General features: G+C 43.1%; 1 protein-coding gene across 1 annotated transcript; it reads left to right on the top strand.

Moving 5' to 3' along the window:
- Positions 1–613: 613 nt before the first annotated feature.
- Positions 614–24,626, top strand: tnfrsf18 (tumor necrosis factor receptor superfamily, member 18; the record flags this gene model as incomplete). Its single annotated transcript, XM_084315666.1, has 5 exons — positions 614–737; positions 20,236–20,323; positions 20,537–20,613; positions 21,922–22,056; positions 24,152–24,626. 5 exons carry the CDS (start codon positions 614–616, stop codon positions 24,271–24,273), a joined length of 546 nt encoding a protein of 181 aa, XP_084171792.1. The 3' UTR covers positions 24,274–24,626.
- Positions 24,627–27,720: the final 3,094 nt, after the last annotated feature.

Raw genomic sequence — 27,720 nt, 5'->3', positions numbered from 1 at the left:
AAGTACAGGAAGTAAACCTATGAACATGAGCAGAATGAAGTCCCAAATCAAACCCAAATTCACAGGAGACAGTTTTGCAACCACAGTTACTATCGAAACCCCTGCAAAGCAAAGAAATGCATGTGCTCACAACACCAACACTTGTGTATGTTGCTCTAAAAACCACACTCTGGATCAATGTCCTCAGATGGAGGAGAAGACACACAGGGACAAGATTACTTTTATAAGGCAAAAAGGAATCTGTTTTGGCTGCCTTCGCATTGGACATCTTAGCAGGAATTGCGAGAAGCGCTTGACTTGCAAGGTGTGCAGCCAAAACCATCCCAGTGTTCTTCATATAAATCAGAAGGAGAGAGCAAGCAACACAAACCAGCCAAAGAAACCTTCGGTGAGTAACGCACAGATCTCTTTGCAGACATGTGGACAAACAGGGGCCGGAAGCAGCAATGGGGCTCTGTCAATCTTGCCTGTACAGGTGAAGTCCGGCGAGGGAGACAACATCATTACAACATATGCATTTTTAGATCCAGGCAGCACTGACACATTTTGTTCAGAAACCCTAATGAGAAGGCTGAACCTTACAGGAAGGAAAACACAAATCAGCTTACATACCATGGGCCCAAAGGCATCTGTGTCCAGCTACATGCTGACAGACTTGGAGATCGCCAGCCTCACTGGGAAACAGTTCTATGACCTGCCCAAGGTCTACACCCAGAAGAGGATGCCCGTAACCACAAGTAACATCATTAGCAAAGAGGAGTTGGCTAAGTGGCCATACTTGGATGGGGTTGTCCTTCCTCGGATTCAAGCTGATGTGGAGTTATTGATAGGTACCAATGCCTCCAAAATGCTTGAACCTTGGGAAGTTGTGAACAGTCGTGGCAATGGGCCATATGCCATTAAGACCCTATTGGGATGGGTCATTAATGGTCCCCTTTCAGGCTACAGTGAGCAGCGGAGTGAGAGTGTCTACCCCGCTGCTATTGTTAATAGGATCTCTATAACTAATCTGGAGGACCATGATTTTAATGAAAGGTCATCAGAAGGCAAAGAGGAAATGTCGAGGGATGATATGAAGTTCATGGAAATCATGACTGATTCATGCAAACTTCAGGACGGACATTACACCTTGGAGCTTCCCTTTAAAAGGAAAGAAGTGTCTCTGCCAAACAATCAGTTTGTTGCTAGGCAACGCATCCTTGGACTGAAAAGGAGGTTTGGGAGAGATGAGAAGTTCCACCGAGACAGGATTTCTGCCATCCAAAGAACATCTGATGTCACGCAGTGGAGGTACATTCATACCACTCAGAACCCTGCTGACAAAACTTCAAGGGGAGTTAAGGTGGATTATTTGCTGACCAACAGAAGGTGGATTGAGGGCCCTGAGTTTCTTTGGAAACCAGAGGAAGAGTGGCCAGATGGTATCTTGGAGTACAACAATTTCTGCTGATGACCCTGAGGTCAAAAAGGATCTCAACATCAATGCAGTAATTGTCGATGCACCAAGTGCCACACACCAACTGATCACCTACTTTTCTAACTAGAAAAGGTTGAAGAGGTCAGTTGCTTGGATCCTGAAACTACGAAAGACTCTATTGGAGATGAGTCATAAAAGAAACGGAGTCATGAGGATGCAGACAAAGTGGAACAGGAAACACTGGCTGAGAGAATACTTACCTTTGCTATAGGAGCGGCAGAGGTTGAGTAAGGAGAGACAAAGTCTTGTCCCTGGAGACATTGTATTGATCGCAGACGCTACAGCCCCATGTGGTTCCTGGTTACTTGGAAGAGTCCTGGAGACCTATCCCGACAGGAAAGGACTGGTGCGTTCTGCACGAGTGTAGACCAGTAACTAAACTTTGCTTGCTTCAAGAAGCTGCAATTTAATAGACCAGTAACTAAACTTTGCTTGCTTCAAGTAGCTGCAATTTAAAGCTTCTAATTCAGAGAATTGTTTTTTGAGTTCTTTTGTATACATTTATTGGCTCCATTATGTAAATATTATTTTGAATTGTTCCTGGCCTCCTGCCATTCTCAATTAGGGGCCGGAGTGTTGGAGCCAAAATGCCCTTCTGTTTATTTAGTTTTATTTTAACTCACGGTGCAGAGGTTTGGCATTATCAGTCACCATGGCAACCACCACAGGGGGTGGTTACTAGGGATGCTCGATATTGGCTTTTTTACCGATACCGATATTCCGATATTGTCCAACTCTTAATTTCGATACCGATACCGATACCGATATCAACCGATACCGATATATGCAGGGTTTCCCCCCCAAAAAACTGAATAATTTCAGGTAATTAATAATTTCACTGGATGCATTCAAAAGGCTTTCTAAATGTAAGCATTATCTGTGCAAAATATGATAATTAAAAAAGTAAAAATTAACATTACATATCTCTTGTTGTTGAATTAAACCAACATGCATACTTTTGACAATAAATAAAATAAGAATTGGTTCTTACTTGCTTGCCTGGGTAAATAAAGGTTAAATAAATGTAAAAAATTTTTTTTTCCCGATACCGATATTTTCCGATATCACATTTTACTGCCGATAATATCGGTCGGCCGATAATATCGGACATCCCTAGTGGTTACCCATATATACTGATCAGTGGGTGACGAGCCCCAGGTGCGAAAGGGGAATAGCCATACAGTTTTTGACCGTGTCTTGTCGTGTTCGTGTTGATGTGCCGTATAGGTCGGCGTTCAGTGTTATTAGTAAAAAGAGTTTTTGTATATATTTTTTGGTTGATAATGGTCAATAAAAGGATTGGCATATCGAAAATGATACGAGCTCTCTGGACATTGAATTCTTCAAGCACGCGTCTAACTCAAGCCAGCCCACTTGCCCCTCGCAGTAGGCTTATAGGTAATGGTTCTACAGATGGCGTGGAAGGCCCGGGGACTCTCCCCCTCAACGCTCACGTCCATCCATCCACCGGCTCGGACATTGTAAGGCTCCATGCCACCCCGGCCTCCGATGGCCAATAGGACCTCCTGGGGCAGGCGTGGGCGGGTCAGGGGGTTTGGGAGCCTGTCGGAGCCAGGGGGGTTCAGAACGCTGAGGATGAGGGGCCTGCAGTCGTGGCTGTCCCTCACCACAGGGTTGTTCTGGACGTTGCTCCTGAAGTAGTCAGGCCTCATCAAGCCCATGCGAACCTGGGAAGAGACAAGCAGACAGCGGGTACAACTTAGACATCGGTTGTAGACGGTTTCTGTTGCTAGGGAACAGTTTGGACCCAAATGTTTGAGAACCACTGTACTAGGGAACCTAGTGTTGTTTTAATGTAATGCACAGTAATACAATTAGTTACCTTGGGCAGCAGCAAAAGGATGTGTGTTTTACGCTCCTCACGGGAGTGGTCGATCCAACGGAGGACGGCCTCGAACACCGTCTCCTCGCTCTTCACATTCAGATCATCCCTCTCGATGATGTCCACCAGTTGCTGCGGGGACAGCTCCACAAACTCCTGTGAGACGTGCAACATCTCCTCAAAGTGGCACACGATGAAGAGATGGGCCTTGCGCATCAGGTCAGGGCAGCAGTAGATGTCCGCGAACCTCCAGATGCCGACACAGTTTTCCAGAGACAGCTGGCCTTCTAGGAAGTCAGAGCACGCTCCTACTATGCCAGTGACGAGAAGCTGGTCTGCAGCCACCAGAAGCTCTTTCACGTTCTCTGCTGTCACCAGCACAAAGCGTGTATAGGCGTACTCTATGATGAGCTGCATCATACCCGGGGACACACCAGGGATAGTGTAGACTGCTTTCTCTGAGTCGCTCCAGCGAGTGAAGAGGGCTCTGTGGGACACAGAGTATAGAGATATCTGATGAGTAAACAGTAAGCAACATTCTGTCCTGTGTAGTAATTAGGGCTGACCCCTATTAGTCGAATAGTCGACTAATCGGTCGAAAGGAGCCGTAGTCGACTGCCAACCTCTTAGAAGGCACGCATACCAGAGGCCAACTGCCTAAGAAAACAGGCACAGAGGCACTGAAAGAGGATTTCACCCATCTAATGAACACACTAGACTAGACAAATATCAAGATGTATCCATCAGTGGACCAATTGCATGCTTTTGCAGAGGACAAGAAGCCTTCAGTCGACTCCTTAAGCATTAAGCACCCCCACAGCCCAAATGGAATGATAAAAAAGTATATATATATATTTTTTTTTTGTATTTTATTTTTTTATTATTTTTTAAACAAACACATAAACAAACATGACAACACACGATAAGATATACAAGCATTAGTTGTCAGTGCACATCCAATGAAATCACATTTTAGTTAATTGTCTTATACAGGATATACCCCTAATACCTGTTATCTAAAAACCTACACACATATGCTCCAGCTCGAACCCCCCGCTCCCGGACCCCTCTTTGGATAGTACCTCCATTATCCCTCGCTCCTAACCAGACACTACCATTATAAGCTAGCTTTTATTCTCTCCACCACTTCTAACCACATTGACATTTTGGATTCATTGAGACCCAGAATTCTTGCTGTAGATATTTCTTGATAAATCACATCGAGATATGTAAGAAACCAAACTTTCCGGCACATTTTTTCCGGTTGAAACCAGCGTGATGCGATCAGCTTTTTAGCTACTGTGATACCCGATAAAACCAATCTCTTTAGCTGTGGATTTACTGCAAACTCAAAAACATCACTCAATAGTAATACAGAGGGGTGTACAGGTATATTCCAAGATACGAGTTTTGATAATTGTTGGGTCACATCTTTCCAGAATGTCTTAACTGGTGGGCAGTCCCAATACATGTGCATAAATGTCCCTTCATCCCCATTTGTACATTGGGAGCATTTGGAGTCTTGTTTAAGACCCATTCTGTTCAGTCTTATAGGAGTCAAGTATGTCCTGTGAATATAGTTAAGATTGATTTGTTGATGGTCCGGGTTCCTTGATGTAAGTCGGACATTTGCCCAGGCTCCTTGCCAATCAAAGTCACTTTCCAGGTCTGGTATATCCCTCCTCCAGGCAGAGTCTAGTTGGAGGGTTTCATACGAGGACGTTAGTAATTGATGATAAAAATCTGAAACAAAACCTCTCGATGTCTCTCTTTCATAGAAGAATTTGTGGTATCTGTGGTGTTCAATTGGTATGTCTAATGGAACACCGTGAGACTTCAAACATAGCCGTAACTGTATGTAAAAAAGCCATGTGAACTTGGTGAGATTACATTTTTGCATATTTCTCCATAACTACAAAAACCCTGTTTGTTAAAAACATCCCCTAATGAGTGTATGCCTTGCTCTTCCCATATAGGGAATCTTATAGGTCGTTTTTCAATTAAGAGTGCATTGTTATTGAATAAGGGAGTATGATTGTGCCATTTATGTGGGTTAGGAAATTTATTTGTGTTTCACGCCATATCCGGATCGCATGAGTAATTATGGGGCCAAATTTCCGTTCACAGTGCTTGATTGGTAGTTTAGTGTATGCTATGTCCTTCAGTCTATGTGGGGCTACTATGTTTTCTTCTAATTTTCGCCAGGATACTAATGCTTGGGGATCAAACCATGTTGTCAATGGTCTTAATGTGTACGCCTTAAAATAGTGGAAAAAATCTGGAAATGCCATGCCACCGTCTGCTTTATTTCTCTGTGCGGTGGATCTTTTTATACGTGGTGGTTTGTTATTCCAAATAAATTTGTATGTGGAGGAGTGTAATCTTTTCCAGTAACCCTCTGGAGGGGGTAACGGTAGCATTGAACTGAAGAAGTTGATTCTAGGTAGTACATCCATCTTAACTATTGATATCCGTGCCTGTACTGAGTTTTTAAGTTTTGCCCACCTATCAAGGTCGTCTTTGATTTTGTTTTGGATTTTTGTGTAATTGTGCTTCACCGTTTGTCTTATGGTGGGGAATATTTCCACTCCCAAGCATCTAAAATGTTTTACCATAGGTATCTCTCCTGGGAGGGTTATATCTTTTTTTGCAGGGGTGTTAAGTGGAAGGAAAGCCGACTTCGGCCAATTCATCTTAAATCCCGATAAATCACCAAAGTTCTCAATCAACTTGAGCAGATGAGGCAATGTGGTGTTGGGGTTTTGCATGAACAATATTACGTCGTCCGCATATAAACTAATTTTATGTTGTGTGCCCTTGATTACGATTGGTTCTATGGATTGGGATTGTCTTATATATTGTGCTAAAGGCTCTAATGATAGATCGAATAGTCCGGGACTAAGAGGGCAACCCTGTCTGGCTGAGCGTGATACCGGAAAGATTTTGGAGATGATTGTACCTGTTGTAATCATGGCCGATGGGTCTTTGTATAATACTTTAATCATATCAATGAATCCTTTTCCTAACCCCATCCTTTCTAATACTGCCCATAGATACGACCATTCCAGCCTGTCAAAGGCTTTCATAGCATCCAGGGACATCATCGCCTTAGGTATGGTGTCGTCCTTGTCGGCATCTAGTACGTGCAGTATTCGTCTTATGTTATCAGTGATCAGGCGGCCTCTTATGAAGCCAGTTTGGTCCGGATGAACTAAAGACGTCATTTGCTTTTGTAATCTGATGGCTAATACCTTAGAGTACAGTTTGATATCGGTTCCGAGGAGGTTTAAAGGTCTATAACTACCGCACTCGGTGGGGTCTTTGTCTTTTTTAAGGAGGACTGTTATGAGTGCAATATTGTCATTCTTATGGAAGTTCCCCTCCTTGACTGAGTATAAGATCATATTTAGTAATAAGGGTCCAATTATGTCCCAACAAGAAAGGTACATTTCTGGTGGGATACCGTCTCTTCCAGGAGCCTTACCACTTTGCATTTCGGATATGGCCTTCTTGAGTTCCTCTAGTGTGATCGGTGTTTCTAACTGTTTAGCGTCATCCTCTGAAAGTTTAGGGAGAATAATTTGATTAAGATATGAGTCCATTTTGTTTTGATCGAAGGTCGTTTCTGATTTATATAAGTCGGAGTAGAATTCTTTGAATGTATCGTTTATTTTTTCAGGGTCTGTTTCAAGTACTTGTTGTGCTCTAATGGTAGTTATATCTGCAAATTTTGCATTAATTCTTAATCGCATGGCTAATAGGTGACTAGGTTTAGAACCTTGGGAGTACTGCTGTTGTCTTGTGCTGCGTATTTGTATTTCCGATTGTTGTCTGTATATGGCATTGATCTCTATTTTTAGTACGTTAACTTGATTTTCTAGTCGAGTTGAGTTGTTGTATTTTAAAGAATTAAATAACGTTGAGTAAAGCGTTTCCAGCTCAGCCAGTTTTGTGCATTGATTCTTGCGCATTTTGGAGGAAAAGCTATCAGTGAAATCTTTGATCATTCCCTTTACCGACATCCATATTATTCTGGGGTCTTGCACCGAGTTTGCATTCTCCCGTAGGAATACTATAAGAGCTTCTTTGAGTTGTGTAATGAATTCCTTGTTATTAAGCAGCATCGAGTTAAATCGCCATCTTGGGGCTCGGGAAGATAGTATACCAAATGTTCCTTTTAGGAGTAAATAACAGTGATCTGATAGTGCGTTGGGTATCATTTCCACTTCATAATTATCAAATAGTCTCGGGATGCAAAGACATAATCTATTCTGGATAATGTGTTATGTCTCGCAGATCGACAAGAGTACTTTCGGGTCGTGGGATTAAGTGATCACCATAAGTCATTTACACCTGTAATCTTCGACCAATCCTTTAATGCATTAGATGAATTCTTTTGTTCGCTGGAAAAGGCGAGGTAAGATTTGTCCATCCTTGGATTCCAAATGGCATTAAAATCCGCACCTATTATAAATGAGTAATCGGGAATGTCTAACATTGCATTGGTTAGTGTAGTGAAGAAACCCTCTTCGTACAAATTTGGGGCGTATACCGCTACCAACGCTATTTTCCTGTTCTTGTGTACAATCTTAGCTATAGTTATCCGACCTTCTACATCAGACCATACTCCCTTTAATTCAATATTCAACTTACGTTTAACGACTATGGCTACACCCCGAGTTCTCGTACCAATAGAAGAGTGACTAATATTATGATATGTGTTGTCCGCTAACTTATCTATGTCTTTCTCTAGAATGTGCGTTTCGCTTAGCAGAGCAATGTCCACCTGTTCTTTTTTCATCAGTGTGAGCACGCTTTTGCGTTTGAGTTGGTTATTTATTCCCCCGGTGTTCCAGATCATTATTATATTCAAACTAGCCATAATCTATACATGTTGTAGTGTAGTTTTTGGTAATGCTTCTGGAGTGCGAGGCAACAATAGATATACATCCAACTAGTGAGGTCCCGTTGAGAGCCGAGCTTAAAAACATACATACAAATAAAAATCCCCTTCCCTCCCCTCCCACCGAGAGTCGTACAGGATTGTGTTCCATGAACACAACCTTTGCGTATGACTCCCTCCCTTAAACCACCGGATATCCCAGAATGATCCAATTATCCTTAACATTCCTATGTATACCATAGGATCTAACACTCTAAATTCTACCATAAGTAGAATGTCAACTGTGGCTTGGCCACTTTCCCGTTAAATAAAAATTAAAATAAGATAAAACTAAAAATAAAGACCAAAAATAAGCTTCAATTATCATGCCCTAATCACTTACATTTTATATGAACTTGTGTAATTTATAATAACCCATGAATAATATGGAGGTATTGAACTGAAAAGAGAACCTCAATAAATCAGAGAAAACAGAAGAAAAAAAAACAAGTAAAAAGGAAGAGAACATTAACTTAGATCTTAAAAGAGCTTTGCTATGCTTAAACATCTAAAGTATAAATTGGAGAAGTAGTGGAAATATTTTTCCAATTAATAAAAAGCAGTTTTTAAATACGTATATGCAGCATTTCACCTGGCCAGGGGTGGGCGATGATCCGTTGTGAAGAATGTTATTCCAGCCGGCCGCTGCTGTGATGGTTCTGTGGTTCTGCAGCTAGATGCTGTTGGCTATTCCCCCGAAGGGCTTCTGGTAGTATGTCTGGCCACGTATTGCTGTTATTCCAGAATGTTCCCTATATCAAAGAATGTTTTAGATGTTCTAGATTATTCCAATATGTCGTTTTTACAGTGTTCGAATGTTCCAGTATGTTCTGGAGTGTTGTTAGAATTCCATACTCTTAAAATAAGGATTGCTTCAACGCCATGTTCATCTTCTCTGTATCGTTCCAATTTTGAATCCAATATGTCCGCAATAATAGAAGCCCAACGGGGAAAACATTCAATAACTCTGAGCTCGTAGGTCTCTCTGTCCCAAATCATCGGCTCATTAAAGTTTATACTATATGGTGTCCATGCATAACAGAGATTAAAAGGCCATTTATACACTATCCTGCGTGTTGTGCTGCCATGTATTTGGCTGCATCTTCAGGCGAGTTGAGGAAAACCCTTGCTCCTTGTTTATCGACGATGCGAAGTATTGCAGGGTATATTAATAGGGGTCTGTATTTCTCCAGATAGAGTTGAGACATCACCGTCTTAAACTTGGCTCGCAGGTCCACTACCTCACAACAATAATCTTCAAAACGGTGTATTGATATATCCTTGTATTTCAGATTGCCTTTCATCCTGCGAGTTTCACGAATAATAATTTCTTTTATTCTGACTTGGCGCAGGGTAACCAATATCACTCTGGGTCTAACGTTATTGTCACTGGATCGGGTCCCCAATCTGTAGCACTGCTCCACCTCGGGTACTTTAGGAAGGATCGCTGGTCCCAAGATTTTCTGTAATTCTGTCGCAAACTCTTCAGGGTGTGCGCAGCTCACCGACTCATCCAGACCGACTATACGAATATTCAGCTTGCGTCTTTGATATTCCATCTAGAATATTTTGGCTTTCTGTTCTTCATTGATTCGCTTAAGCTCCATCGTTATATCGTTGAGCTCCGTATTGAGTTCTTTGTAGTTTCCCTTCATCTCAGCAGTTAGGTTAACGTTGATATCATCTACGTCTTTGTAGATCCGAACGAAATTTTGTTGGTGGACTTCCAGACCTGTTTCCAGTGCCGCGGTGCGCTTAATATGTGCTTCGGCGTCCACTCTTAGCGCTTCTATTTTGCATTCGATAGATTCTTTGATAGCATCTACTTTTTGGGTTATTGTTTTCTCCATTGTCTCCATTGTCTTCTCCATTTTTTTCGTTTCATTTTTCATTTCCCGGATGATATATTCGGTGTCTGCGGAGGTATTTGTAGGGGTTGAACCTGAAGCGGCCACTATCACGTCTATATTCTCTGCTATTTGCCGCACGTATCCTGCTTCCATAGGCGAGTCCTCTGCGACTGGTTTTGCACTCGTTTTGTCTCTCTTTGGTGACATCTCGATTCTTTTGGTCAATATAGTTAGTTGATAATCTCAGTTGATATATGCGTCAAGTTTTAAACGCATTGATGGTTTATAAATATGTTTTTAAAACGAAGAAAAAAAATAACGGGTGAGCAGCTGTGTCACATGCGACTTACTCCATTCTAACGTTAAACCGGAAGTCAAAGTATATATATTATACTTTTTTTTTTTTTTTTTTATATAGTCGACTAATAGTCGACTAACGGCACATTTTGGCCAATCATAGTCGACTATCCAAATCTTTAGTCGGGGACAGCCCTAGTAGTAATATATTTTCACTGTAGAAGTATAGGGTCTTAGCACAGTAGAAATATAGTATCTTTTTACAGTAGAAGTACAGTATAGTATCTGTTTACAGTAGAAGTACAGTATAGTATCTGTTTACAGTAGAAGTACAGTATAGTATCTGTTTACAGTAGAAGTGCAGTATAGTATATTTTTACATTAGAAGTACAGTATAGTATCTTTTTACATTAGAAGTACAGTATAGTATCTGTTTACAGTAGAAGTACAGTATAGTATCTGTTTATAGTAGAAGTACAGTATATTATCTTTTACAGTAGAAGTACAGTATAGTATCTTTTTACAGTAGACATACAGTATAGTATCTGTTTACAGTAGAAGCACAGTATAGTATCTGTTTACAGTAAAAGTACAGTATGGTATCTGTTTACTAACCAAGCTAACCTGAACCAAGCTAACCTGAACCAAGCTATACTTACCTGAAATAGTCACTGCAGTCACACAGGAGGGCCTTGTGGGCATTAAACTCAGTGCTGTTAACTTTAATAACCACATCACAGAGCCTTCCCTCCAGACGCAGCTCATTAACACTTTCAGTGCCGGCCATTTAACATTGGACAGGACATTGTTTCCTTTTCCATGTGGGGATTTTAAATTGTATCTACAGAATATATTCAAGCTTACAGACAAGTAGCCGGAAACAACAAGTGATATCTTCACTTGGTCTTCTGAGATCTGAGATCTTCTGAGAAAATTGTTGAATATATACTGTACACAAATGTTCTAGAATGTTCTATTATGACATCATACTGTGACATCACAAATGTTCTAGAATGTTTGATTATGACATCATACTGTGACATCACAAATGTTCTAGAATGTTTGATTATGACATCATACTGTGACATCACAAATGTTCTAGAATGTTTGATTATGACATCATACTGTGACATCACAATGTTCTAGAATGTTTGATTATGACATCATACTGTGACATCACAAATGTTCTAGAATGTTTGATTATGACATCATACTGTGACATCACAACGGAACATGTTTGAGTACCATTTGAATAATATAAATAATTGACATTGACATTAAAAAAGAACAAATAAAATTATAAAAACTACATAAAACAATGATACAAATTATAATAAAATATTTAAGTAAAATGTATAGAAATAAAGAAAAATAAGACAATGAAATAAAGATAATTCATTTGAAAGCTATTTTAAAAAGGTACGTTTTGAGCAGTGCCAACCGAGTCTGCTGTCCTAACAGACTTGGGGTCTGTAGGGTATGCACATATTCCCTCCGCCCTGACATTTATGGAGATGTATGGGCCTTTTAAGTCAGTGATAAAAGTGTCTTTCAAGGATAAGTGAGCTCCTGCACTGATTATTATAGTTCAATATTCAATATTTGATCACCAAAAACCCCCAAAAAGCACAAAAAGGCCCCTCCCCGCCCAAAAAGGGCCCCCAAAAATAGCACAGGCCCAGTGCCCTTTTCAGCCTTTGAGCACCTGCCCCTCTAAAGTCCTGTGCACATCCCTGAGAATAGACACAACGAAAGTCTGGTTAATGTTGTTATTGATTGATTGATTGATTGATTGATTGAAACTGTGTTAAACTCTGGCTTGCTCCAAGCCCTCACGGACATAGCTATGCTCACGGAGCTTTCATGCTGTACACCAGCGGCCCCGCCTCCCCACACGGAGACAAACTGAGTACTACCTGCATTGGAAAAGGAACGAAGTACCAGGTACCAAAAGCGGGTAGAGTAGGTTCGAGTCGAGTAGGTACTATGCAATGGAAAAGAGGCAGACGACTCCCAATATGTAGCACTGAACGGCACAGGAAGTCCTTCATTCCGACAGCCATCAGACTTTATAATGCATCACTGTGCCTCACTGCATCACTGAGCACAGGGTGACAGTACCATCTTCCTGGACTTTTACTTTTAAACATTGTACAATTTTACACTTCACTGTATATTTCTGTATATTTTTACAGTATATTTTATATTAGAATGTATATACACAACGATAACATATAGGAAATGTATATCCCGGGCCGTATTTGAATCTTAGGCCCCGTCCACACGAACGCTGGGTTTAATGTAACCGTGATTGTATGTGCGCAGTTGCACTGTTCGGCCACACACAACCGGGGATTTGCTACACTGCAACCGCGGTCTTTTGAAACCGGTGGCCAGGGTGAAGTTGTGCGGTTTTGCAGTTGCGTGTGGGCATAGCAACCGAGGTTATTCCCAGTGTTTACAGCAGAGCTGTCGCAATTATTTCCCATGTTCACGGCAGACCGCGGGGTAGAGAGATTATAGCAGAGCCAACTACACCAGCGTTTACAGCAGTCCCAAGTAGCGTTATATGAAAATGATTGTAACAAACTTTTGTTCGAAACGTATCGTCTGTGTTGAAGAGTGTTGTGATCGACTGATGTCTTGTCGCCGAATTCTCCCCTGGCTGGACCTCGACTCCGTCCATTAGTCCAAACATCAGAACTATTTCTGGGAGTCACTTGCAATATCGCGCTATAATTAATATAATTTGCCGTCCTCCTCAGATTGCTTATTCATGTGTAACACGCACGGTTATTTCCAGTGTTTACAGCAGAGCTGTCCCAAGTAGCTGCGGCTACCAACGTGTTGTCAAGTTATTGTTATAAGGAGCCCAGTCCAAAACTACAACAGTCTGCATACCCTTAACAATTGTGTGTATTGAGCCGTATTGTACCCATTCTGCAATCTGTTAAATAAAGTTTATCCATTTCTACTAGCGTTAACGTTACTACGTTAATAGCCTCGATGCTAACTATATACATGGAGAATGCCACCGGCGGTCTTTTGTGAGACGAAACTATCCGCTCTTGGTGGTAAATTGTGTTGCTGATGGTTTTGTTTCATCAACAAAATGAGAGGCAGAACACAGTGAATGTATCCGTTTGTTTATTGCAGTTTCTTTCTTTGCTGAAAATAATATGTTCCGTTGGCAAAATGATCCAGTCCAGCTGTGCTTCTAAACAGGAAGTTTACTTCTTCTTCTTCAGTTAATTAATGGCAGATCGCGACCCAACAGGAAGTTTAGTGAGCGTTCAGTCTTTTCTGATTGGTTGAAATGGCCTTCATGTCTGAACAACATCGCCGCCTACTGCTTTGGCATTGTATTACATTGTACTAAATGTATCGGTTGCTGGGTTCCAGCTCTGCCGTGAGTACGCAGTTATACACGGTTGTCCACCTGTGTTCACCGTGTGGACGGAGTTTTATTTTTTCAAACTTCGGTCATATTAAATCCAAACTCTCGTGTGGACAGGGCCTTAGGCTTATTTTTATTCTTATTTGTGACTTTGTTTTTGTCTACCTAAATGTTTACTGTTTACTGTGAGCGATTTGTAGTGCCAAATTTCCCTCTGGATGAATAAAGTATTTATATTCTATTCTACAATGTTACAATAGATAGAAAGGATTGACACAGCTTGTTGAGCTGTATCCCAAATTATTCTTTAGGGCCCCAGCTTTCTGAGGGTGTGTAACATTCGTAAGTGGCACCTACTGCTGACCTTGAATCTCCCCCTCAATATCCACCTCCAGCCTCACATAATCCAAAACATCAGAACCAACCCCCTGCCCTGGCTTAATGAGCACACTGGGTCCATTCAAAGAAAGTGCACATGAGAAGCTAAGCGCGAACGGAAAGCCAACAGGTTGCAGGTCTCCTCCGACATACTACTTAAAAACCGAATGGCAAAATGTCAGATGGGATTAGGGATGCAAGATCGATTTATTTTTCCAATCTTGTTGCAAAAAAGACAACCAAAATTTAAATCCTCTTCCTGCCCCCTTCCTGCATCACAAAAATAGAAGTTATACAGTATGTTGATTTGGTATTGCTTTTCCAATATTATTTTTCAGTACTTCGCCTATATTACTGGGTAGAGACTCCATCTCCAGAGATCGAGATATCTGATCTGATTATTACTAATTATTAATGATGATGGCGCGGCTCAGGTTAGTCGCCATTGGTTGCTCCGCAACGATTGTGCTTACTTTTAGTAATTTTGTTTATTTTTACTACCTTTTTTATAGAAACAACACTGGCGTGGACGTCATACGACCGACCGCCAGTCACTTATTGACCTAAACTCCGGACTTAAAGAGGAGTTTAGAGACACTTTATGCCAAGATTGGCCACCGGAGATCAGGCGGGACAGAGACAACGAAGGGGACAAAGGCGGCAGGACAAAGAAGAAACACAGGGGAAGGAGGAGCGGAATCAGATTAAGGTTAAAAAGATCTGCTTACCGTCCGGCAATCCCATCTATCTTTCTGGCGAATGCACGTTCGCTAGAGAGTAAGATGGATGATTTACGAGCGCAGGTCTGATTCCAGCGAGAGATGAGGGACTGCAATATCATGTGTTTCACGGAGACATGGCTGAAACCAGCGACTCCGGATCACAGCGTCTCTCCCTCGGACTCCTTCACCGTCTTCCGAGCGGACCGTATAGAAGCCTCCGGGAAGAGCATCGGCGGGGGTGTATGTCTCCTGACCAACAACGGCTTGTAAACCCCAAGGAGATCAAGATACTCTCCAGTTCATGCTCCCCGGACATGGAACATCTCTCCATTCAATGTCGCCCCTTCCATCTTCCACGAGAGTTTACCGCGGTAATCATGACTGCAGTATACATCCCTCCCCAAGCGAACGCCGCCAGGGCTCTGGCGGAGTTACACGATCATCTAAACACACATCAGATCAAACACCCAGACGCAGCCATGATCGTAGCCGGTGATTTCAACCAAGCGAATTTGAAGAAAGTGATGCCGTCCTTTTTTCAACACATCGCCTGCTCCACCAGAGGAGGAAACACGCTTGATCACTGCTACACCCCGTTCAGAGCCGGCTACAAGGCTGTACCGGCTCCACCATTAGCGGGAGAGACAAGCACGTCGAATCACAACGCCATTTTCCTGATACCGCTTACAAACAAAGATCACGTGACGCCGTCGTGTCACGTGAGGTAAAAAGATGGTCCGACCAATCAGAGGCCACGCTTCAGGACGCTCTCGAGGACGTCGACTGGGGAATGTTTGAGGGAAGCGCCAGTGACGTCAGCGAGTTCACAGACACTGTTGTAAGCTTCATAACAACACTTTCTGATAGTATCGTCCTCACAAAGAAGGCGAGGGTCTTCCCGAACCAGAAACCATGGGTGGACAGTACTATCAGAGCAGCTCTGAAAACTCACACCACTGCCTACAACCTGGGCAGAGAGACAGGAAACATGGAAGAGTACAAGACAACAGTCTACACTCTGCGCAAGGCTGTTAAACTTGCGAAAAAGACGTATGCTGACAAGATGGAGGCACAAATGGCACAGAATGACACAAGAGGCTTATGGCGGGGACTGAGGACGATAACTGACTACAAAGTCAGCGCCCCCTCAATGGGGAGCGACGACGCCTCCCTCGCGGACCAGCTCAACACCTTCTACGCACGGTTTGGTTTGATTGATTGATTGATTGAAAACTTTATTAACAGATTGCAGAATGGGTACAGTACAGTACAGCTCAATACATACAATTGTTAAGGGGATGCAGACCAGAGAAAGACTTTCGTCTTGTTTACATCAGGGTCCCCCATTTTCAATTCATCGTAACATATATGACATACATGACATACAGATAGACAGTACTGCTACATCTATACATTTATGACATACCAGATTTGCAATTACAGTACTGTTTGTGATACAAAAAGAGTATATACATTTGATGTAGAAACTGTACATTGGATTGGGTAGGTGGGGGTGGGGGGGGACTGTACATTGGAGGTGGTTGGGTGGGTGGGGGGGGGTTGGGTAGGAGTGGGGGGGGGGGGTTGGGTAGGAGGGGTGGGTGGGGGACACTGTACAACTGTACAAACAAAACTGTACATTGGATTATTGACAAGACCATACTTGGTAATTTACTGTACATTGGAGGGGGTTGTGTTCGGACATTTACAGGGGCCAGTTTCGAGTTGCAGTCTCCCTTAGGTGTTTTTTGAGAGTGTTTTTGAAAGTGGGTAGTGATTCACATTCCTTTACAGCTTTGGGTAGGGCGTTCCACATTGATGTGGCATAATTGCGAAACGTGTTTAGTCCCTTGTTTGAGCCGAATCTGGGTTTAACATGATTTGTGGAGCTCCCTCTGGTGTTGTGATTGTGGTATTCACTGACCTTTGGGAAGTATTTTGTCATGTACATGGGTACCTTGGTCGTGTAGTGTATCTTGTAGACCAGGCCCATTGCAAGTTGCTGTACTCTGTCGTCTACTCTAAGCCATCCGATTCCTAGGTTGTCAAAGTGGGCAGGGGTGAGGTGGGTTCTAGGAGTAAGGTCAAGCAGTAGTCTGACCAGTTTGTTTTGAGATGTTTGTAATTTTGTTTTTAGCGCCTTTGAGGTGCTTTGGTACCATGAGGTGCAAGCATAGTCGTAGTACCCTTGAATGAGTGCTCCTGCTAGAGTCTTCAGGGTATTCTTGTTTACCAGTGAGGAGATCCGGTACAAGAATCGAGTTCGTTGGTTGACTTTTTTTATTACATTGGATGCCATTTTGTCACAGGAAAGATTTGCCTCTAGGATGGAACCCAGGTAGGTAATATCTTCTTTCCTTGTGACAATATTGTCACCCACTGTAACTGAGAAGCCGTCGGTCTTGCTGAGTTTGTTATTTGAACCGAAGAGAATGGACTCTGTTTTGCCCATGTGTAATGATAGTTTGTTATCAGCGAGCCATATGCAGATTTTGCCTAGTTCTGAGCTGAGGGTTTTTTCAACCTGTAACTTGTTCTTGTCAGAGACCAGCAGGGCTGAGTCGTCCGCAAACAGGAACAAGTTGCAGTCACAAGCTGACGACATGTCATTTGCATAAATTAGGAACAGTAGCGGACCTAGTATGCTTCCTTGTGGAACACCACAGCTTACTGTGAGGGGGGGGGGATAGGGTACCGTTTACCTCCACCATCTGCTCTCTCCCCTCCAGGTAGGATTGCATCCAGCTCACTGATAGACTATCAAAACCAATTGCTTTTAGCTTGTCAATCAGAATGGTGTGATTGACAGTGTCGAAGGCCTTTTGTAGGTCCAGCATGACCATGCCGCAGTATTTGCCCGCGTCCACCTCTTGTTTGATGTGGTCGTTTAAATAAACAGTGGAGTGGGATGTTCTGAAGCCAGATTGGAATTCGTAGATTAGATTTTTTTCCGCAAGGTATTTTTCGACCTGTTCGTATAAATTTTTTTCCATGACTTTCGAGATGGAGGTAAGGATAGAAACAGGGCGGTAGTTGCCTGGGTCTAATTTACTGCCTTTTTTGTGCAGAGGGGTCACTCTCGCAATTTTGAAGTCCTTGGGGACGTGTCCCTGTTTTATGGAGAGGTTTATTATGTGTGTGATGACTGGGGTGATGGCGGCTGCTGAGTCTGAGGAATTTGGAGGGGATGTTGTCATGGCCAGTGGCCTTGTTGGGTTGGAGGGCGCTCAGTTTTTTGAGTACCTCATCTGTTGTTACCATTTCCAGTTTGAAGTCGTCTTTGTGGACCCCTAGGTTCTTGTAGTATGCTACTATGTGTTCTACCCCATAATGCCCTGAGTGGGAGGGTAGTTTGTTTACCAGTGTTGTGGTGCAAACAGCGGCGCCGCTAGCTTAACGGCTAGTGACGTCACTGGAGCGCCGGCTGTTGTGGAGGGGGGGGGCATCCGCGGGGGGGCGGGGACGCTCTCTCATTGGCGGTACAGTGTGAGAAGAGCATTTATGCAGGTGAACACCAGAAAGGCTGCTGGCCCAGATGGAATAACAGGACGCATACTTAAGTCCTGTGCTAACCAGCTAGCCCCTGTGTTCACCACCATATTTAATCGATCCCTGGAGGAGTCAGTGGTCCCTGCCTGCTTCAAGATGTCTACCATTATCCCGGTACCAAAGAAACCCTCCCCAACAGGTCTCAATGACTACAGACCGGTGGCACTCACCTCTGTGGCCATGAAATGTTTCGAGAGGCTGGTCAAGGATCACATTTGTGCCTCCCTCCCCAGTGATATGGACCCTATGCAATTTGCATACAGGCCAAACAGGTCCACTGACGATGCGGTCTCCCAAGTACTGCACAGCACCCTCTCTGACCTTGACCACTAGAAGGGGGGCTATGTGAGACTGTTGTTCATTGACTACAGCTCAGCGTTCAACACCATAGTCCCCACCAGACTGGTGGACAAGCTGATCGAGCTGGGTCTGAGCTCCGCTCTGAGCGCCTGGATACTGGACTTTCTGAGCGAAAGGCCCCAGGCGGTCAGGGTGGGGGGTCGGACCTCCAACACCATCACCCTGAGCATCGGGTCCCCCCAGGGCTGTGTTCTGAGCCCCCTGCTGTACTCACTATACACACATGACTGTGTGGCCAAGTTCAGCTCCAACTTCATAGTGAAGTTTGCGGACGACACAGTGGTGGTGGGGCTGATCTCAGACAACGACGAGAAGGCCTACCGGGAGGAGGTTGAGGTACTGGAACGCTGGTGCCAGGACAACAGCCTGCTCCTGAACATTGGTAAAACCAAGGAGCTGATTGTGGATTATAGGAGAGGACAGCAGGAGACACACACACCACTGAGGATAAACGGGGCTACCGTGGACAGGGTGAGCAGCTTTAAGTACCTGGGGGTCCACATCACAGAGGATCTGACATGGACAACACACATAGACTCAGTCGTAAAAAAGGCAAAGCAGCGCCTCTACCACCTGAGACAGTTAAGGAAGTTCAGAGTATCTGGGAAGATACTCCAGTCCTTCTACTCCGGAGCTGTAGAGAGCATCTTGACTGGAAACATCACTGCCTGGTATGGAAATAGCACGGCACAGGACAAGAAGGCCCTACAGAGAGTGGTGCGCTCAGCCGAGTGTACCACAGGTATTGCACTACCACCCCTGCAGGTTCTATACAACAAGAGGTGCAAATCCAGAGCCTGCAGAATAATGAAAGACCCTCACCACCCCAACAACAGCCTGTTCATGCTGCTGAGGTCAGGCAGGCGCCTGCGAACACCAGCTACTAGGACAGAGAGACTTCGGCTCAGCTTCTTCCCCCAGGCCATCAGAGCCTTGAACACTGAACTCTCCACACACAAGCACACATGAGCACACACACGACACACACACTGCACACGCTCACACACTAGCAGCCACTTTAACATGAGCAAGCACACACTCATGCTGCACACGCCCACACTTATGGCCACTAAGGAAAGGTCACTTTAAGAATAGTATAGTATAACCGAGATTGTATAAAATAGAATGTACAGAAAGACCCAGTGCCTCATCCGTAGCTAACAGTGTATTGCACTAACACAGGACCTAGCATGTCCTACTATGCTCTGTAAATAACTTATGTACATATACCGATATGCCCTACTCTGTTTACTTGTTTTATTGCACAATGTCGTTCTATTGGATTCTATTATATGTTACTACTATTGTATTATGCACATCGTTGCGGGCAAGACCACCCGCATTTCATTGTATACTTGTATGCCGTGACAAATAAAACTCTTGACTTGACTTGACTACTCACCAATGGCTTCTTTTGCAGGTTCAAGGGAATATTCATATACATGTGAGCCATGTCCTGATAACACATATTCTGACACGGAAGAGGGAGAATGCAAACCATTAACACAGTAAGATGATCTATTCCCAATAGACTTGACACAATGATATCAGGATTGATTGATTGATTTGATTGTGGATTAGAGACATCATCCAAGGGATAGAAAGTTAAAACTTGATAAAATGCTAGCACTTATTTCCATCATGGTCCCAGCCAGGACGTGCACTGTGTTGCCAATCTGTCTGATTCATTGCAATAAACGACGACTGTCTCTGATGAACAGGTGCAAAGCAAGCGGCCTCACCACAGTCTTTCCAGGGAACAAAACCCACAACTCGGTATGCAGCGTACTCCTTCCAGGTACATGGATATTTAAGTATTCAACAAAGTGTCAGATTGTGTAAATTTACATTTACAGTTAATCATTTAGCTGCGATGCTTCTATCCAAAGCGACTTACAAATTGTGAATAACAAGTCAGCAGGAGGGGTACCTTTTCGTCAAATAGTAACATGCTTGAGTGTTACACTCTGAGTGCATAGTAGTGTAGACATATTAGCGTGATAGGTAGTAGTATAAGTATAGTAGCATAGTAGTGGGGTAAATGTAAATACATTTTGTAAATACATTGTAAATGCATTTTGTAAATACATTGTAAATGCATTTTTTAAATACATGTAAATATATTTTGTAAATACATCTACATGTAAATACATTTTGTAAATACATCTACATGTAAATAATAATAATAACTTTATTTGTATAGCACTTTTCATACAGAAATTGCAGTTCAAAGTGCTTCACAACAGTATAAAATACAGGCATAAGCGAGCATAAAAAAGAAAATAAAAAAAAGATAGAGAGGTAGCAAGGTAAGGTAAATCACAGTTTTTCAGTAATACAAATAATAAAATAGAATAGATTAGATAGAGTAGGCGGCTACGTGGCGTAGTGGGCAAGGCGCTCGCCACAAAATCTGGAGACGCTGGGCTTGCCTGTTCGAGCCCAGCGCTCCACATTTGCTTTCAGTTTAGCTGGTCGTCCGTACTAATACACATTGGCCGTATTAGGGGGTGGGAAACTGATGGGTGGGGATCGGGCGTTGTGGACAGCGACTCCTACAGGTCGGTTGGTGCGCCTGCGCAGTAGAATCAGGAAGTGTCGGGGGCAGTGTGAGCCTCCCACGCGTTACTCCTCGCCACTGAGAGATCGAGCTGCGCAGGTGAAAAGATGCGACTGCTGTTACCTCGAGCACCGGAGGGGACTTGTGCTATGTATGACTTAGTCCACATTGCAGCCGGCTTGTGGGAGGCAAAAAACAGCGTTCGTGACAGGGGAGGGTTGAATTGAATGATACGAAATTGGGATGGGAGAAAATATAGAAAATGGGAGAAAAAATGGATAAAAAAAAAAGATTAGATTGAGTAAAAAAAGTGCGGTTTGATTCAGTTTAAAAATAGGCTAAAAATAATAAAATAGAACAGACAGTAAAAAATGTGATAAAATTGTTCAATAAAAAATATATAACAACAGAGCAGTGCATCGCTCTTAATACTTTGAGTTTCTTTACAAAGTTCTAACATACAACAGAGCAGTGCATCGCTCTTAACACTTCTGTGTTAAATACATTAGATGACTTAACTCTGACTTGACTGTTCATCCACAACAGGAGAGGAGACGGGCAGGGCCTCCATCCTACGGGGCAGGGCCGTCATCCTACTGGACGGCTTCATCGCCTTTGGCCTCACCCTCCTGTTGTTCTTTATTTATATCTGCATTAAGACCATCAGGACGTGCAAAGCCAGTAAGTATACGTGGACAGTGGACTTGTTGACACAAACAAACACACACACACACACACACACACACACACACACACACACACACACACACACACACACACACACACACACACACACACACACACACACACACACACACACACACTCGCTCACTCATTTTCTATACTTTATTGAATTCGTAGATCACATTGGATTAAAATGAGAGAGATTCAACATGCCTTTGGAACACCTAGGGATGTTAGAAATAGAACTGCCAAACTGTTTGGCTTCTCGACAGGCCTGCAAACCATCAGGCCACTAACAGCAAGTTTATAAACATGCCCAAGGCTGCCAAATATCAAAATCATTAGCATTACAATAAGTTCTCTGATCTCTGTGTGGCCAAAGGGCTGATATTTTGCCAGCTTGTCCAAGAAGGCTTGTTTCATGTCGAATGCACAGTCTATCTCAAGAAGAGGCACTTCTTTGTGATCTTCATTGACAAATGAGATGTCTGGGGTACAGATTCTAGATGTTGATGTGAATCATTCAAGATACACTGTGGGTGATGGTGTTCACCATAATGCCAGGTTGTACTTGGATACCAGGTCCTGCAGTCTAGCCTCAACAATACATCTTAGAATGTCCTCACCTACAGCTGGATTATGATACATAGAATATGCGACTGGATGATCAACGAACTCCAGGGATATGCCAGTCTCCCCTGGAGCCTTAGTCCAGACCAGTGTTATTTAGTTTCTGCCTGCTTCATGCCAAGGAGGATTCTCCTTGATGTTGTGTGTTGTTGTCAGTGTTGCAAGTCATTATGGGCCTCCCTAAATACACTGGGGTCCATGACCACTGTGTCAGAGACCATTGGTTCACAATGTGAGTTTAGCGTCTCAGCTTCAGCTTCACGGGTCATTAAGTTCCGGCCAGTCCAACCAGCACCCAAAGCCAGCAGAGTGTGTATCCAGCTTTCAGTGGTTTTCCTTCCTGCTACAGGCCAGGAAATTATCCGGATCACTTGTAGCCAGCGGGAGTTTCCTCCTCCTTAAAGGAACACGCCAACATTTTGGGAAATTAGCTTATCGTCTTCTCCAGAGAGAGACAAGAAGATAGATACCAGTTTTCTCTCTGTGCGTTCAATTGAACGCTATCTGGCTGCACGTTAGCCTAGCTTAGCACAATGAATGGAAGTGGACATGACCGGTTAGCCTAGGCATTGTCCAACTAACACCTCTCCTGAAGGCTAATCGGCACTGTCCGCTTCCATTCATTGTGCTACCAGTGGAAACTGGTATCTATCTTCTTGTCTCTCTCTGGAGAAGACGGTAAGCTAATTTCCCCAAATGTTGCCGTGTTCCAGAAGGATAGAGAGGGCCCCATGTCATCTCCCAGACTGTAGTGTTATCACTGTTAGGCATGTTGATGAGATGAGTCAGTCTTCTGGCAGTGTAGATCCACTCCACATCCAGAAGCCCAAGCTCACCTTCGCTTCAACCTGGCAAGAAAAGGATAACTCAAGTTGAATGGGTATCCAGATTTAGCCTCTTACGGGGCGGGGCAGCTGATTTGTTGAGTATGCTTGTTTAGTTCTGCTAAGGTCAACTGGGAGTGAGCAGACCTGGCATGGCAGGGGGGCGTCACCACACGCACACACACACACACACACACACACACACACACACACACACACACACACACACACACACACACACACACACACACACACACACACACACACACACACACAAAAACACACACACACACACACACACACACACACACACACACACACACACACACACACACACACACACACACACACACACACACACACACACACACACAAACATTGACTGATACCACTGATACATTTTGTAGAAGCAACAACAAATGTAATTTGTAATGTTTTTGTTTATTAGTAATGGTCGTTATGGCGTTCAATAGGAAATCTGCTCATCATCACTAGGATTAACAATAGATTTGCTGGCCTCCTGGCTGGGGTCCAACCAAGCCCCCCTCTCTCCCTTATTGTCTGTAAAGGTGGAGGTGTTCATGCTGTTGATTTCAAGTGACCATAACCCCTTCTCCATAACCCCTTGTCCCACTCAGAGAACCGTGGTCTTGACATAAGGGATTATCGCCTGTCAAAGGAGGAGAGTGGAGGTCATCAGCCGGATGAGACTATGGACAATATCAATCACACGACTCTGGAACACGTCAACACTGTTTGACTCCCCAACATCTTCTGTCTCTTCAAATCATAATTGCCGTAACATGGTAACAGTTAGTAACATGGTAACAGTAACATGGTAGTAACAGTAACATGGGTCACTAAAGTCAAGTACCTGCATGACTACTACCGGATTGGCCCCAATATGTTGTTGCCTACCAACCAAGATGTCTGCAACGATGATGTAATTGGATGTTTTGAATAATGCTACTAAATAGCAGTTTCTGTTATATAGTATAAATAACAATAGTAACAATACTATTGTTGGGTGGCGTAGCGGAGATTGCGCTCGTCACCAATGCAAGAGACTCTGGTATCGAATCCCGGTGTCAGCATTGCCTGCGGCTTGGGCTAGTCGTCATACTATCTCAATTGACAGAGGTAGCGGGTGGAAAGTCGATGGGTGGGGATTGGACGTTGTGGACAGCGACTCCTACAGGTCGGTTGGGTGACGCCTGCACAGCAGACAGGAAGTATCGGGGGCAGCGTGAGCCTCCCACGGCCACGCGTTACTCCTCGCCACTGAGAGTCCACGCTGTCTGGTGAAAAGATGCAACAGGCTGCCTCCTCGTTTACCGGAGGGGACACGTGATGCAAGGCTTCTATCCTCACTACAGCCGACCAGTGGGAGGCATAGTCTAGCAACGTTCAAGACAGGGGAGGGGAGAATTGGCAATATGAAATTGGGATGGAAGAAAAAAATTGAAAAATAAGGAGAAAAAGTGGATAAAAAAATAAAATAGTAACAATACTTTTTTGTGACTGATTAGATGTAGCCTACTGTACTTGAAAGTGTAGGCTGTCCTTTTCACTAAATATTATAGAGATATTTTCTTACAAGAAATATTTTAAAATATTGCTAAAAACATAGCCTCAATTGAACCCTTGGGACAAAGAAGACATCACACCTATTTACAATCTTTAGATACTGGGATTACAAACATGTAATCTAAAACAGATATATCCAGGGACGCGAGATATCGATCGTTTTTGATTATTATTATAAATTTTTTTATATATATAATTTTTTTTAATAAAATATATATATTATATAATTATACTTGTAGTTGTATTGTCTGCGAGACATCGCCACCACGCAACACGTCAAAATGCTCGCTATCTGCAAACAGCTCCACTGTCTGTGTGTATACTCTGCTTTGGTCAAATCACATTCAGCGTGGGTGGGGCCTGAGAGTGCTGGTGCTGACGTTCTGCAGATGGATACTATTGAGTCAGAGGCTAGAGCGATAGTTCAACAGGGTCTGAAACGTGTTATGAGGGGGTGCTGAGATAAGTGATATAATAATAATGTCATAGGTTTACCACAAATTGATGCACACATCACAGCCCAGCTTACCCCACCTGTTGCGCCCTCCCTCTGCAATTCGTTCCCCGCATACATGATCGCCGACATGCAAAAGGTCTTCGACCACCCTCCCGGGGGCTCGGATAGTTCTGCTGGCTTGTTCACGCCAGGGAAACCGCAGATATATTCCTTTACTGCGAATTCAGCGTCCCAAAACTATTCCAGGCTGCGTCTACTTTTTTTACCAACAAATTTCCAGTTAAGCGTTGACGCTTCCAGGCCGCGTCTATTCGAATCCCAACCGGTTTATGCGTCGGCTACACGCTGTTAATAACACTGCATTATCGAGACAGCGCCCCTATGAGGATCTGGCAATGAATTCCAAGAGTAGGGTAAATCTGCAGTGCCGCTCCGCTCTGTGACATTGAGTAGCCTCGGTTACAATGGAATAAAAGCCAAAACAACCTTGCAGTTGCAGTTACACTCCCCGCCAGCAGGGGGTGCTGCAGCCCCCGCCGCACCCCTACTTGCCGCGTCCCTGGATATATCTTCATCTCAAGGATTCAATTGACCATGTACAGTTTCTACGTCAAATGTATATACTCCCTTTTCTTGACTCCTTCTGTATCACAAACAGTACTGTATTTGCAAATCTGGTATGTCATAAATGTATAGATGTAGCAGTACTGACTATCTGTATGTCATGTATGTCATATATGTCCTGATGAATTGAAAATGGGGGACCCTGATGTAAACAAGACGAAAGTCTTTCTCTGGTCTGCATCCCCTTAACAATTGTGTGTATTGAGCTGTACTGTATTGTACCCATTCTGCAATCTGTTAATAAAGTTTTCAATCAATCAATCAAAACCATATTCACACAGTGGCCATTTTGTTCTTATGTCATGCTCAGGTTGGGATTTCTTTCTACCCAGTTCCCAACAGGGTGGAAAGATAGCTCAACCTGAGCATGACTAAGAGCAAAATGGCAGCCGTGTGAATATGGTAAATTGTAGTTGGAATCATTCATTTCATGTCTTACTCCTAGCAGTACTTATACAGTTACTGAAGACAACAACGATTTTGTGCTCCTTCATCTCTGCCTTGTGCTTTGTGTGTATCTGAAAGTATACTGTAAACACCTAGAAAAAATACCAGATTGATGAAAATGTCATGCTAAATTGTGCCATAATACAGCCTATGGTGAAGAGCCACCACTTCCCCATATACACTATCTTTGGTATGGCATTCATCAAATATTCTTTATAGGTTTTGAGGGGTTGACATTTTCCCATATACTGAAAGCCTATGGCAGTAACGAATCGGCACAAAATGGGAAATATCTCTCTTGTTCTTTTCTCTTCTTTTATCGTGGAATTAATTATATCAACAATAATTGGTTGTTGTTGATGTGTGTTAATGGAACAAGCTAAAAAAGAAATGAATGTTTCATTGTTTCAGTTGTATGTGTTCGTTCTTTTTTAGTTTAGTTTGTTTTTTAAGCTAAAGAAAAGTTTACTGGCATTACTGAAGGATCTAAATCTCTACTGCATACATTTTCAGACCTTAATAGTGTGATATAATGCAAAATAAATTATTTATGAATTTTCAATGGGTGTCAAAAGGTTATGAAAAAGTCAGGCCAGTCAGTCTGTGGAATCTCCTACAGGCCTACAGTTTACATATTTTTGCTGCAGCAGAAATAACACACTAATTCCCCAGACACCTTGTAGCCACAGGCGTGGGCATGGCAAGGAGACTGTGGTAGAAACAGATTTGTTAGAGACCTGCTGACCAGCCTATGCAATCACAGGAGATTCAACCAATTGTCTTGTAGAAAGAAAATGAGAGTAAGATAGTCGTCACCATATGACATATTATATACCATATACCTCGTGCATTAAAGGTATCCCCATGCTCTCCCAGCCAGCTGATGCTCTGACTAGTCTGAGCAATATGAAAAGGGATTTGTGATGAATATTACAAGTGCTTGAAATGTGTCTATAAAATGGCACATTAACAGTGGCTAGATCTGTATACTTTCATTTCAATAAACTTTGCTGTGTTTTTTCAACTTGTGTGTGAATAATTCGGAAACAATATAAAAATGTGTGCGTGCGTCACTGTGTGTGTGTTTGAGTG

Source organism: Notolepis coatsorum, assembly GCF_963971535.1.
Source record: "Notolepis coatsorum genome assembly, chromosome: 6".
In the NCBI taxonomy this organism is placed as follows: Eukaryota; Metazoa; Chordata; class Actinopteri; order Aulopiformes; family Paralepididae; genus Notolepis; species Notolepis coatsorum.
Note: the sequence above shows the minus strand (reverse complement) of the source record. Positions and strands in the feature narration are given on the sequence as shown.